We start from the raw sequence: 16,014 nt of genomic DNA on the forward strand, positions 1-16,014 counted from the left end.
TCCCTCTCTTCCTCCGTCTCTATTCTGGTCCTTAGTAACGGCTGGAGGAGGACGGGGAGGAGGAGAAACAAGAGTCGTCAGTCTCTCCTGCTATTTACTCTCTCCTTCTCCTCCTCCTCACCTCTCAGTTACCTCCCAGCAACATCACATTCTCTCCCTCTTCATTACCTCCTTTTAATCGTGTCTACATCTTCCCTCACCGCCTCAAAAGGAAGCACCGCCCTTCCTCCACTTCCCTCCATTCCTTCTCTCCCGGAAGTGAGGGTATGTGCCACTCAGGGAAGGTAAGGAGGGAAGGAAAGAGAAGGAAGGAGGGAGATAAATGGTGAATCTCCTTGTGGAATCTCTTAACTTGAAACTAGAGGCTTAAGATTATGTGGGTAACAGTACAGTTTTATACGAGGGGACAAGGAAAGACTGACAGAGAAGTGGTTTGAGTGTGTAAGAAAACAGAGACGAGGATTCTGAAGTGATATTCCCGGCAGGAGAAAAGAGGGACAATTTATGGATGCAGTGAAAGACATGTTTGTAATGAGTGCCAGGTGGCTAGAGCGAACCAGGAGTAGATGCAAGGAGTGTGTAAGGAGGAGGATGCTGAAGAAAGAGAAGACGTAATAGATGGTTGATCAAAAAGCCGTGTTTGTAATTGGTGAGAGTAATGAAGGCGCAGAAAATCGAACGTGCTAGGGAAGGAGGATTTACTAAAATGACCTATGACGAGAGGAACGCAATGCTAAAAAAAAAAAAAATAAATAATAATAAGCTCAGAGACTAATACAACATAAAATAGCAACATAAAAGATCAGTTATCAACACAAGGCAACTCCCTCACCTATACCTCTAAAACGTGTGATGATATTCTTTATGCAAGAGGGGGAAATCAGACCAATGGCAGCAAAAACGATTAAACTAAAAGGTCCACTCAGATGCCAGTTTCCGAGCAGGTCCGAGAGAGTACATATGTAAGCCTTGTAACTTCTATATTCTAAAATTTTACATCATCATCAATCCCATTCGAATTCCATACATCACTAGAGGATTAAGTCAAGGTTAGGAGTTTATGATGATAGTTTTCTTTATCAGGACGTTGTACATCATCTAATTACTCATCCAACATAACTCTGCCCTATTTACTCTATTCACACTGACTGATAAAGGCCTGGATCAGGTTTGGAAGCTGTCCGCGGCACTGAATGGCGTATGTATCGTCTCGTGTGACCTCACAAGTAAACAAACCAAAATGCCAACAAACCAAGAGGCGCCGCGGATGCTGTTACCATAGACCGAGAGAGAGAGAGAGAGAGAGAGAGATAGTCTTATGGAGCCGCTACAAGGCATCCAAGTATTCTAACAAGCTTTCTTTCTATCCTCATTCTTTGGCTTCCTTCTTCCTTTTCTTTGTTGTTACTAAGGCACGTTATTTCACTGAGTAACCTCTATTTTTACTGAGCAGAATTAAAACAGCAGGCACAAGGACTAGAAAATGAAAATAGATAAATAAAAAATAAATTACTAAAAAATAAATAAATAAATAAATCACATCTCTATATTTGTCACTGATGCTTTTCGATTTGTAACCCTACACCGCGACATTTAAGACTGAAGAGACGCTAAAGAAGTTAAAATATACAGTAAACCTTCACCATAACACTGAATGAAGCCTCTATATGACCTAAATTACTGTAAACTTGCAGTAAGACACCACAGTAGATTGCAGAGGTGTTACAGCAATCAATATAGTATACCGAGATCTTGCTCTTTAATTCTCTTTAAGACTAAGAGAAGATAGCATTTAAATCGTCCTGCAAACACATAACATCACTATAGTAAGAGAGAAGCCTCCACAGCAGCTAAACCATACAATAATCCCCTTACTATAACACTAATTTAACCTGATAAGACGATTTAGTCACCAAATCTGTAAACTTCCTCCATCACATAAAAAAGAACTTAACCCTTCAGTACTGGGACGCATTTTTTCCATGAGTTTTGGTTATAATTAAACGATTCTATTTAAATTAGGAAGGGTCTATGGAGGTGAGAAGATTAATACCTAAAGTCTTCACTATTTTGATCCTCACATAAGTTTCTGAAGCTGAATAAAACCACTAAATAGTAAGTAGAATAAATATTAAAAACCCTTCAGTACCGTGACAGTTTCCCTATTCATTCTGGTTACTACTTGTTGATTTTGTACAGCTTCAGAAACTTACATGGGGGTTAAAATAGTGAAGACTCTGCCCATTAATCTTCTGACCACCATAGACCCTTCCTAATGTCAATAAAATCGTCTAATCACAGCAAAAGTAAAGGTAAAAATGCGTCGCAGTACTGAAGGGGTTAAGATTACGCCACAGAAGACTAAATTCAACTGCAAACCTCCACTATATCAACATTTAAGCCACGATAATCCAAGGGGTGAGGAAACGAGAGGCGCCAGTAGCTCCCCCACTTATCAATAACCAGGCTGCCGGAGACGTGAGCGCGAGTGGAGAGGAATGAACGGGAAGCAACGCGAGGGAGGGAGTCTGGGGCGGAGTTGCGACAGATTGGGAAAGTTTGTGTTTCTAGCGATGAATGGCGGTGGTTGTGGTGATGGTGGCGGTGGTTATAGTGATGATGGCAGTGGTGGTGGTGGTTGGAATGAGAGGAGAAGGAGGATGTGAGGAAGGGATATGAAGGAAACTAGGACGAAGAAACAAGGAGGTGAGGATAGATATAAGAGATAAGGAAACATATAGATATAGTAAATATACAAAAAATGCCATAGAAGAGAGAGAGAGAGAGAGAGAGAGAGAGAGAGAGAGAGAGAGAGAGAGAGAGAGAGAGAGTAGTCATTTCCGTCACTTCAGCTCTTACCGGTTCACTTCTGAGAATAAACGAGTGGTGACCTGAAAGACTAAGGAGGAGGAGGAGGAGGAGGAGGAGGAGGAGGAGGAGGAGGAGGAGGAGGAGGAGGAGGAGGAGGAGGAAGAAGAAGAGGGCATCTTGCTTTACATCTGCCGCAGAGGTCAAAAGTCAAAACCTCTTGCAAAATTAGAAAGACCTCGATCAATTTCGCTGAAGTCAAACTCAATTTTTAAGGGTATTTTTATAGTAGTAGTAGTAGTAGTAGTAGTAGTAGTAGTAGTAGTAGTAGTAGTAGTAGTAGTAGTAGTAGTAGTAGTAGTAGTAGTAGTAGTAGTAGTAGTAGTAGTAGTAGTAGTAGTAGTAGTAATAGTATAAAAGGGATTGCAACTAGTACTATTACTACTACTATTAGTCTATTACTACTACTACTACTACTACTACTACTACTACTACTGCTACTACTACTGGTACTACTACTACTACTACTACTACTACTACTACTACTACTACTACTACTACTACTACTACTACTACTACTACTACTACGACGACGACGACGACGACGACGACGACGAAGACAACAACTACATCAATTACTACAAGAAGAACAAGACACGAAAAGAACACCATTACAACGAACCGATGAACAATAGGAAAAGTAGCAACACACACACACACACACACACACACACACACACACACACACACACACACACACACACACACACACACACACACACACACACACACACACACACACACACACACACACACGCCCGGTAGCTCAGTGGTTAGAGCGCTGGCTTCACAAGCCAGAGGACCGGGGTTCGATTCCCCGGCCGGGTGGAGATATTTGTGTGTGTCTCCTTTCACGTGTAGCCCCTGTTGACCTAGCAGTGAGTAAGTACGGGATGTAAATCGAGGAGTTGTGACCTTGCTGTCCCGGTGTGTGGTGTGTGCCTGGTCTCAGGCCTATCCGAAGATCGGAAATAATGAGCTCTGAGCTCGTTCCGTAGGGTAACGTCTGGCTGTCTCGTCAGAGACTGCAGCAGATCAACCAGTGAAACACACACACACACACACACACACACACACACACACACACACACACACACACACACACACACACACACACACTACAGGAAATGTCAACACACCACAGTTTCAAGTACAACATTCAAATTAGTGACATAACCTTCTCTGCGTATTTTCACAAGGGGACATCCTCACTTTCATATAAGGAGCCTTACTCAAGTTTCCAAAACCTGCAACACGACAACTATGACAGAGAAAACACACACACCGACTTGAATTTTTCTAGATACTTTCGAATTTTCCCTCTTGATCTATGTCGGTTTAATTTCACCGTATTTAGTCAGTAAGTAGAATTAACCCTGGAGCACCAAAAGGATAGTAAATTAATGATAATAATAAAAATAATAACAATAATAAATAAAGGTTCATTGGGATGAGAGTCACACGACAGAACACCCAAATTATGATGATTAAAATTGAGATAATACGCCGGAAGTTTCAAGGAACGTTTCCAGTGTTATAACAAGAAGAAAGGTCATGAGGGGAGGGAGGAAAATGAGAAGGAACTGAAGGAGAAAGGATACGTGTATACAAGCATGTTTTCTTTCACTGCTATAAAAAAATACTTCAAAATATCAAAAGTTCGCTGCCTGTATGAAACGAAGAGAAGGGTGAAGCGAAAAGAGTGACGCGTGAAGGAAAGACAGAAGGAAAAAAAAACGAGAAAATGTATACAAGCATGTCTTCTTTCACTGCTAAACGGAGAGACTTCAAAATGTCACAAGTTCGCTGCCTGTATGAAGCAAAAAGAAGAGTGAAGCGAAGAGTGACGCGTGAAGGGAAGACAGAAAAGGAAGAAACGAGATGATGTACACAAGCTTGTCTTTTTTTTTTCATTGCTATAAGGAGATATTTCGAAATTCCAAAAGTAAAGTGCCTGTATGAAGCAAAGGGAAGGGTAAAACGAGAAGAGTGATGCGTGAAGAGAAGACAGGAAAGGAAGAAACAGGAGAGGAAAGGATACGTGGTGCAGGAGTGAAGTGTGAAGGGAAAACAGAAGGGTAAGAAGCAAGAGAGGAAAAGATACATGGGACTCGAGTGAAGTGTGAACGGTAAGAAACAAGAAAAAGATATATGAGACTCAATCTGAAGCAAGATGAGTGACGCGTGAAAGGAAGACGGAAGGGGAAGAAATACGAGGGAAGAATGCGTGGGTGGGACTGAACCTAACCCTAAAAAACGTACTCGCACACACACCAAGCCCGTGCCATCACCCCAGACACCCACGAGCCGCGCCCCGGTGACCATGTAAGAGTGTGTACCCTGACGGAAGCACGTGGGCGTAGAGGAGCAGCAGGAGGAGGAGGAATACGAAGATGACGATGAAAATGAAGCTCATGCACGAGGAGGATGTGCATGACGATATGGAGAGGAAGAGGTTGTGGAGATGGTGATGACTATGAAAGAGAAGGAAAACTAGGGAAGAGAAACAACAGACCTTGATGTCCTTAGTAGGGTGTCTGCTGAAATAGTCAATATTCACTAGTAGAAGAAACAAGATAGTCAAGTAGAGAAGAACAGAGATAAGAGAGAAAAAGATGATGATGATGGGAGGAGGACGAGTGGGAGGAAAGGACAGGACGGGCCCATCTGTCACCTTCGAGAATAGCGGTGATGACAACGGAACGGAGCCAGGTCAGAGCATACGGACTAGCCAGTGTAAGTCTATACTCCCTATACACTCACGGCGTCCATCCATCATCCCATTGTGCCAGATACCGTGATAGCAGTCAGCAAAACAAAGACAACGATAGAGGGTCGAAATGCGCACTGTACGTAATAACAGCTGATCACGTAACAAAAACTATTCAGGCCTTACGTAACGAATATAAACAGCAACGCAACATGACCTTGGAACCAGTTACGAACATAGCGCACAGAGAACAAAGAACAAGAGAATCGCTATGCGCAATGAAAATATAAGAGTAACCCTAAAAAAAGTACCAAATTATAACTATTTACCATAAACTATGAAACTTAAATATGGCAAAAATAACGGGGACTAAAACGAAGATTCAAGTAAAGAGAAGATCGGGAAGCGCAATGGAGATAGAGATAACAGCATAAAAAAAATAACAAGATATAAATGCAAGAAAATGAATAGATAAATAAACTAACGCGACATTACCAGAATTCCCTCTTGAAAAATAAATGTACCACGAATAGCAAAGAAAAACAATGCGTACTGACGGAACCAGCAACAACACAAACTCAGGAACTACCAGAATAACAAACACGAAATTAATATACACACAGAAAAATAAAGCAAAATAAATCTAGTAGAAATTTTAACAACAGACAGTAAACAAGAACAAAAACAATCTCAGCTGTGCACTGGAAACCCTGACACCACCACCAGTAACACCAAAATGACACACGGAAGAAAATGTACACCGGAATATCTAAGGAAGAAGAAAAAAAGTGAACCCAGCACAAAATATAACAACAATCAGGAAACAAGAAAAAATAATCTCATCAGTCCACTGAATAGCCTTACACCAGCAACGGTAACAAAAAAAGAAAATAAAACGTGAAGAAGTACACCAGAATACCTGAATAAAGAGAAAAATTGGAACCTAGCAGAAAATATAACAAACAGTACACAAGAATAAAAAAAAAACAAAAATCTCTACTGTCCACTGAACACCCTGACACCACCACCACCAGTAACACCACCAACAACACCCGGAAGTATACCAGAATGCCTTACTAAAGAGAGAGAAAAAAAGCGAACCTAACAGAAAATACAACAAACAATAAACAGGAAAAAAAAAAAAATCTCAAATGCCCACTGAATACCCTGACACCACCACCGCCAGTAACACCACCAACAACACCCGGAAGTATACCAGAATACCTAACTAAGAGAGAGAGAAGAGTGAACCTAAGAGAATATATAACAGTAAACACAAACAAATCTCAAATGTCTACTGAATACACTTACACCAGCAACACTAACAAAAAAAGAAGAAGAAAATGTGAAGAAGTAAACCAGAATACCTAACTAAGAGAGAGAAAAAAGAGTGAACCTGGCAGAAAAATATACCAACAATCAGTAAAATATATATAAAAAAAAAAAATACCTTGACACAATCAGCGCCAGTAACACCAACAACAACCCACGCAAGAAGTACACCAGAATACCAAACTAACGCCAGTATTCAGAAACGCTTTGCTCTCTCACCACTACCATTTTCCAAGGCCACAGAGATGATTAGCGCGGTTTTCAAGAGTGTTTCTCCAGTTAATAATGCAGAAATCTTGTCATTCTGCCTCTGAAACCATAAAAACACCTTAAAAAACTCGTGTAAACTTATATAAACTGAAACAGTGGAGGTGAAGCACGGAAGAGTTTGAGAATACGAGTCTAATTAGCACAATCATCACACCACCACCTACCTACCTTTAGCCAGTCGCGCACCCAGGTTACGTGCGGCTTGGGCTCCCCTGCCACCTCGCACTCGATGACCACCAAGTCGCCCTCCTGAACTTCCACGGCCCGGGGCTTCCTCACAAACATGGGCTTCTTGCTTGGCCTGCCGCGGGACACAAGGAGATGATTAGGTGAGGTGACGGTGTTGGGGCAGAAGGAGGGAGGGAGGGAGGGAAGAGAGGGGAAGAGAGGAGGGAAGAAAAGAAAGAAGGAAGGAGGGAAGGAAGGGAAGATAAATGATAAATAGGATGAGAGAAGATATACATTAATAGATATATAGACAGATAGATAGACAAATACAGTTTTATAGATACTGATAGATAGATGAACAGACAGACCAGAGACAAATCTATAGATAGACTGATTGAGAGATACAGACAGAAATACATACATACATAGTACATGCATACACACATAAAACGGCAAGAATGTAGGTTGAGAGGAAGACAAAAGCGAAGAAGGAAACAAGAAAACAAATAAGGGATAAACGAATCACATTTTTATCAGGTTTCTCTCTCTCTCTCTCTCTCTCTCTCTCTCTCTCTCTCTGTGTGTGTGTGTGTGTGTGTGTGTGTGTGTGTGTGTGTGTGTGTGTGTGTGTGTGTGTGTGTGTGTGTGTCAATCTTGTTTCCACTATAATAAGTTGAGTTTAAAAGCAAATAAAAACACAAAATACCACACTTTTCATGTCACAGAATAAGTTACCTGATCTGCCTTCACCTGTGTCACCTGGCCTGCTTTAACCACACATGCCTTACAACTCACACCTTCACTATATAATCCTCGTCTATATAATCAGACCAGTTCACACCTCGTCTATATAATCAAACCAACTTGGGACCAACACTTCACCTTATCCTTGTTTCTTCCTTTGTGTTTCCTTGTGAACCTGTTACCTCACTAGTTTGTCTTACCATTCCCCACTAGTACCCATCTTACTCACCCCCACATCCTGCCTACTCCCTTCCCCACATCACCACCACCACAACCACAACCACGACCCAGTTATGTGTGTCAGCCACTTCAGACCTCTCAGTCACTCACTCCCGCCCACACACACACACACACACACACACACACACACACACACACACACACACACACACACACACACACACACACACACACACACACACACACACACACACACACGTACACCTAATCCTTCTCGAATGACTTATAAGAAGCACTATTGCAATGCCAGAAAGATGAGGAGGAGGAGGAGGAGGAGGAGGAGGAGGAGGAGGAGGAGGAGGAGGAGGAGGAGGAGGAGGAGGTGGTGGTGGTGGTGGTGGTGGTGGTAGAGGAGGAGGAGGAGGAGCCAACACGAGTCTCTCTCTCAGTGACATCCTTGTGGAACGAACAAGGACATCACTGAAACACGAGACTGATAAACACGAGGACTTGGACAGACTGTGGCTACCTCCCTTATTCCTGCTCTTCCTCCTTATCCACACTGTTAGAGAGAGAGAGAGAGAGAGAGAGAGAGAGAGAGAGAGAGAGAGAGAGAGATTCTATATGTAAATACTTTAGTTTACACATGGTCTCGTAATCCAGGCGTCGCGTGTTCGATCTCCACAGAGAGTACCTTACGAGGGCGAAATTTGAGTCGATTGGATGAATGACAAGCCACGCCTCGGAAAGTCAAGGACACGTAGACCATATCAGTGGCATTAAATTAGTTCGTGTGATGAAGGAGGGTTACATAATTCTCTCTCTCTCTCTCTCTCTCTCTCTCTCTCTCTCTCTCGTTCACTGACTCCCTACCTTCTTTCCTTCATTATGAGAACGTGTCTGTGTGTGTGTGTGTGTGTGTGTGTGTGTGTGTGTGTGTGTGTGTGTGTGTGTGTGTGTGTGTGTGTGTGTGTGTGTGTGTGTGTGTGTGTAAAAGGGGAGACAGGAACAAGGAACAAGGTGTCAAGCCGGTTGGGACAAAGGAACTGAAAAAGGATGAGAGAGAGAGAGAGAGAGAGAGAGAGAGAGAGAGAGAGAGAGAGAGAGAGAGAGAGAGAGAGAGAGAGAGAGAGAGAGAGAGAGAGAGAGAGAATGTTGGCGATTGGTGACGAGTGACGCTGAATTGATGCTGGAAATGAGTGTTAGAAAGAATGAAAAGAAGTGAGAGTGAGGGAGAGTGAGAATGTGTTAGGGTGATGGGGGAAGAGTTAATGCACTATAAAGGTGTAGATGGATTAGGATGTGAGGGGAAGGGAGAGGAGAGGAAGGAAAAATGGCAAGAAATGAAGCACAAGTCTGCAGAAGGAACAGGAACAAAGGAGAGGAAGAGAAGGAGGAGGAAGAGGGGAAAGAAAGGAACTCAAATGGTAACGAAGAAGGAAAACAAGGATAAAAATAACTCGCATCTCCTAAACATAACAATAATCCAATAACTCAACCCAATAAATGAATAAATAAACAAGAAAATAATAATGCAAACCTAATCTAACACCCGTACGAACCAACTATTACTAACTCAACCTTCCTACCCTGCGTCAGGTAATCTATTCACCTGCCCATACCAACGTGTGCCAATAAGTGATGCAGGTGAGCCACTGTATGGGTATGAATATGAGTCAGTCTTCCTATTATAACTTGATTTGTATGGGTTTCTAGATTGGCTGGCTGGCTGGCTGGCTGAGTGGTGGCTGGCTGTCATCTTCCCTACGTGGTGGATATGATCGATAAAGTGAAGGATGCATAACTTACGTTTTTCTTTTCGCTTGCCTTCCTTCTTTCTTTTTTTTTATATTTCTTTTTATTTCAGGATAAAGAGGAAGACACAAGTTTAATAGGTTCAGGAAATTTGAAGGATCCATAATGTTTCCTCCCTTATCTCTAAAATAATGTCTGTTCATCATTAACGCAATAAAATAAACATATAATATTAAGAAAAGATTAAAAACAAAGAATGTATAAAAATAATAATAGTCAATGACAAGAATCGCACACACACACACACACACACACACACACACACACACACACACACACACACACACACACAAGTTCTTCTTAACCTTTTCAAATACTATACATTTTCCTCACAACTAACAACTCTTTAAGACTCATTTTTGCAACCTCGTCACTTAGTACCTTTGCAGCTTAGGTAATGAGAAAATCAACCTCTTATTCTATCTCCTTTTCTTCTTCTTTTAATTATTATTATTACTATTATTATTATTATTATTATTATTATTATTATCATTATGTGGAACGTTCACGCATTTCTTATTATAGTTTCAGTTTTCTTATATATGTAAACCCTTTCCAATTCTATCAGAAGACGATCAAATGAGTAAACAGTCAAGCCGTTTCCGCCCCGCCCTGGAACATCCCATCCCTCACACCCGGAACACTGTGGCTCCGCGTTACGTAACCAAGCAGGCAGCAGAGGCAGGGGCAGGGGCAGGGCATTCGTTGGGCAAGGCACTGGAGCAGAAGAGTTTCCGTTACGAATTCCGACGAGTTGAGCCTAAATCAAGCCTACTCGGGGTAGGGGTTGTGCCTTACGTCATTTTGGCTCAAGAAGAGGAGGAGAAGGAGGAGGAAGAGGAGGTTACGATAGATGCTTTATGGTGAGTGATTTCCCAGACATATGCAACCTCCTATGGCAATTCCACCTCCTCCTCCTCCTCCTCTTCCATCTCTCCTTCCTCCTCCTCCGCCTCTCCTTCCTCCAGAGCTCGCGTGGCATCGTGACGTGGGCAGCCACTTCTAAAACCATGGCCTTCTCCGCCGCGTTTCTCCGCACCCACCGGATACCTCGCAAACAAACACCGCACCGCCCTCACTTACGCCCGGGCGCCCCTCGAGGACCTGGTGACGTCAGAGGCGCGTCTGTTTACAATGCAGGATGTTTACGTCACGCGCCAGCCAGGATCCCCCTCTCTCCCTCTCCCTCTCTCCATGACCTTACCTCCTGCCTCCCTTCCCATCTGCCAATACCGTATGGGGAGGTTGTGGTGTGAGGTTGCGCGGCGTGGGTGGGTGGTAATGGAGAGATGAAAGGTAAAGACAGAATAAGAAAAGAAGGAACGGAATGAAAGTGGAACGTGGTGAAGGAAACAGTGAAGAGGGGATAGGAAAAGGAAGAAAGGAATTGAGAGCGCAGCGTGGAGAAGGAATGAGCACAGCGTGGCATTCCCAAGGAGGTCAAGGAAGGTGTTGAATCCACTGGTGTTTATTCACGCTCCTTACCTGCCTAGAGATTTGTAGCCGCCACATAACACACCTGTGCCCTATACCTGTACCCAATACCTCAACTCACCTTCCCGATCCCTCCCTCTCTACGCGTCTTCCTTATTGTATCTTTATAACAATGGTCAGCGCCACGTGGGCCGCGCCGAGTAAGGGCAAATGACAGGTGGAGTATCGCTGATCAAGGACAAGATGAGCAGAGGGTTACTATTACTCTGATCGGCATAAATAAGGGAAGCTACGAGGCGTCAGAAGGTCAACACGTGGCATTCCCTGTGATATCTATGTACGGCCACCTGTCATCACTTTTCACCCTCTGATTGCTACTTGATAATATATTATTCCATACGAATCACTCTGAAACATCTTTACTTGTTTTATAGTTACCTATAATTTTTAAACTATGTACAAATTGTTAAATCTATTCTTTTTTCAATCCCCTTCTTTCGTATTGACATTTACAAAGATTTTATGCATTACTTACTTTGATGGTAACTGTCATACAGCAGCGAAAGGGTAAGGCACCCTACTGAAGTAGCATTAATAACTGATTCCTGAGTCTATTTCAGTCATCTACCAATATTTGAGAACTACTTTCTATGTAAATGTATTTTGAAATCTATCTTTTATCAATGTTACGTTTTTATGTAGGAGACGAAAACTAGTTAAGGCCAACAAAAAGATAAAAAAACAAAAAACAACAAAAAACAAAGACCCACTCGGTAGCCAGTTCCCTTACAGATCCGAAAGTGATCTCGTTATCTTATATGTTGACTAATATTAAGAATTTTGTTTACATCAACTTTTATAATTTTTATAACTGTGTGACTGAGTTTTAATAACAAGGTAAATTTAAGTTCGATTTACGACTTCAAAAGACGCCAATGATTGGACAAAAATCATGGATTAGAATATTGCAAGATATAATGCCTGCTTTTAACTATCCTCCTATCTATCTTTGTACTTTTTTATTGGTAAGTAAACTAAATCATTGTCTAGCAATACTACTGCAATAAATAAAAAGTGAATCTCTCTCTCTCTCTCTCTCTCTCTCTCTCTCATTCTAGTTTTCCCCAGACAGGAAGAGACATACCAACACTCAGACAGATATATCAGGTTCCGTGAGAGCAAGATAGCGCTCTCTTTCCTCTTTCATGACGGGCCACACGACGGAGAGAGAGAGAGAGAGAGAGAGAGAGAGAGAGAGAGAGAGAGAGAGAGAGAGAGAGAGAGAGAGAGAGAGAGAGAGAGAGAGAGAGAGAGAGAGAGAGAGAGAACTGTATATGAGAGGGGGTAACTTGATCAAACACACACACACACACACACACACACACACACACACACACACACACACACACACACACACACACACACACACACACACACACACACACACACACACCAGATAAACTATAACTTACAACACTTATATAATTAACATCAAATTCACAAGAGAATACAAGAAAAATGGAATGATACTCTAACTTTAATATTGCCAAATAAAACACACATGCAGGGATAACTATTAATAAATACAAACAAAAATAATAAATGGAAAAGAAACTAGTTATACTTTACCATGCTCTTCTATGAAACTACACTCTTAGAACTATAATATCAAATAATTAATAGTGCACATATAGTAAGCCTACACACACACAGACACACAGACACACACAATCACTAGATATAACACCCACACACACATAGTCACACTCTAACTTTATCATGAGTCATATGTCAGAGAAAGAGCAAGAGAGAGTCACAAGAAAGAAACAAAACTAAATTAAAGATAAAGGACAGAGCAAGACTTAGACAGATTACAGAAGAGATCACATAAGGAACCAGAGAACAGTACTGTACCTATCCACAAACTCCACTCACCTCAAGGCCACACGTCGCTTGGTCGCAAGGTCGGAGTCAGTGCACAGGACAGACACATGGCACATGGACTCGATATGACCCATCTCGTTCTTGGCGGTGCAAGTGTAGATACCGCCGTCGGTGTAGTCGGCATTTCGTATTTCCAGAGTCGCTATGCCGTCAGGGTCGAGAGAGAAGGAGTGCTTGCGGGATGGCCTGATGCGCTGGCCATCCCGGTGCCTGAAGATGGGAAGCGAGGCACAGATGGTGAAGTCAAGAGACACAGAGAAAGGGGAATGGAGAGAGAAAGAGTCATGGTAAAGGTGAATGCACAAGAGGAGATGATGAGGAAGGGAAAAGTGGCAGAGATACAATTGGATGATAAAAGAAGGATACAGCTCAGTGGCAAAGAAAGAAATGCATAAGAGGTGATGTAGACAGGAAGAAAATGAGGCAGAAAATACAGTTTCAAGGTAAGAATAGAGAAGAACGAAAAGATGAAAAGCAAAAAAAAAAATAAATAAATAAATAAAGAGGAAAAAAAAGGAAGTGATGAAGATAGGTGAAGCAAAGATTCAGTTGCAATATAAAGGCAGAGAAGAGCGAAAAGAAATTGCCATGAGAGAGATAGAATCAGAAAGAGAAGGCAATGATGGGGATTGGAAGTGAAGCAGAAGTAGCCATGGGAGAGAAAGAATCATAAATATGAGGAAGATTTGGAAAAGATAATGAGAAAGAAAGTGATGAGGATGGAAAGCCAGCAGCACAGTGAAATAAAATGAAAAAGAGGAAATTATCAAGAAACAGAAAGACAGACTATCCCTGCCAAGATCATAAACAAAGTAAAAAAAAATCATAAGAACTAACAGAACACATGAATACAAGATAAAGAAATAACAAGAAAACAGCAAAAATCAAGTATACAGACAACCAAGAAATTTATACATGAAGAAATAAAGACACAGAAGGTTGACAATAACATGACTTTGAAATTAAAAGATAGGAAAATATTAAACAAGAAAGCAACTATAAAAGAAAAAAAAATAATAGAAAAATACACAGATTAAAGAAAGAAACTAGCAAAGTGTATACAAAAAACCAAATATCATAAAAATCGAACATATACATCAGATATCTAACACTAAGCACTTTCATCATACTAATTACTACCCTCTTCTGCATCACCACACTAATAACACCATGCCTATGTACAAGTCCTGAGGAAGGATAAGGTGTGGCAGGTGACTCACCAGACAACTCCTATAGTGGGGTAAGCCTCAATCACTGTCTCCAGGAAGATGATCTCTTCCTCCCTCACACTCACATCCTCCAGCTCCTTCAAGAACATGGGTGAGATGTACGACCTTTGGGATGAGATGCAGAGGAATGTTTAGGTATCTGCTTGATGGTAATGAATGGTCCCTTCTCTGCCTACTCTTGGGACCATAGTGCTGCTTGCAACACTCTATCAAAATAAGCTGCAAAATCATTATCAGTTTACTTTCCAGCTCCCCAAGCATAAAATTCAGAGATTACGAGGAACATTTAGGGATCTGTTTAACTTACAAATGTTTTTTTATCCTGCCTTCTGTTAGAATTATATTGATTACAATATTCTATCAATAGAGATAAAATCATTACCGATCAATTTTTCCAGTGTCCAGGGATAAAATAGAGGTTGTGAGCAACATTTAGGTAAATGCTTAAAGATTATAAATGATTCCTACTCTGCTCATTGTTAGAATCAGTATTGCTTCTAATATTCTATCATAAAAGCCACAAAAATACCATCAGTTTACTTCCCACCTGCCAGCACCACTCACCTCAGACCGGTGTCCACAATGAGGCGGCAGCTACACAGGATGGAGCCGTGAGCGTTGACAGCACAGGCAGAGTATATGGAGGCATCAGAGTGGGAGGCATTGGAGATCTCAAGAGTGTGGAAGTTACCATCCTCCTGCCATATGATGTGTCCCTCTGCACCACAAAAACTTCTTGTCAGTACATCATAAGTGGCTCAATTTCCTTATCGAACATGATGTTATGGTACCAAGGCTATCCATACTGACTAACAAGTGAATCAAAACATGTCTCATATTACCCATCATAACAGTTTCACTAGCAGGTATCATTGCTAATATCACCTACTTACATTTCCTAAACTGGACAAAGAAAGCATCATATCAGTACTTAACAGATGCAGAACTAAATTGCAATACAGTAATAATTGAGTCACATGGCTCTTTTCATAAGTAACATTTCAAGTACCATCATCAATAATACCAACTTTCTAAAATCAAAATATCATATAGGTACAAAAAAATTGTTATTAACTTGAGTAATTGGCTACAACAACTAATACAGAAGAAACAAGGAATAAGATAATCAGCAGCAGCCATCAAGAAAATTACATCAATATAAGAATCATTACAAAACCAAATCAACAGAGTACAATAACTACTAAATAAAAAATGAGAATGAGGAAATAGTCACTACTTGGGATAAAGCAAAACATTTTCTAATACAATTAATAAAATCACATCAGCATAGTTCAATAACTAAAAAGAAACAAAAAATAA

The 16,014-nt window shown here is 41.3% G+C and overlaps 1 protein-coding gene across 1 annotated transcript in view; it reads right to left on the minus strand.

The window, feature by feature from the left end:
- Window positions 1-16,014, minus strand: part of LOC123506007 (titin homolog) — a 337,132-nt gene that overhangs the window by 231,199 nt on the left and 89,919 nt on the right. Inside the window, exons 54-57 of the mRNA XM_045257816.1 lie at window positions 15,259-15,412; window positions 14,686-14,799; window positions 13,457-13,675; window positions 7,349-7,481 (exon numbers count right to left, since the gene is read on the minus strand). Coding sequence (XP_045113751.1) covers window positions 7,349-7,481; window positions 13,457-13,675; window positions 14,686-14,799; window positions 15,259-15,412 — 620 coding nt within the window. The remainder of the gene's footprint in view (window positions 1-7,348; window positions 7,482-13,456; window positions 13,676-14,685; window positions 14,800-15,258; window positions 15,413-16,014) is intronic.

The sequence above is a fragment of the Portunus trituberculatus genome, chromosome 19 (assembly GCF_017591435.1).
Source record: "Portunus trituberculatus isolate SZX2019 chromosome 19, ASM1759143v1, whole genome shotgun sequence".
Classification (NCBI taxonomy): domain Eukaryota; kingdom Metazoa; phylum Arthropoda; class Malacostraca; order Decapoda; family Portunidae; genus Portunus; species Portunus trituberculatus.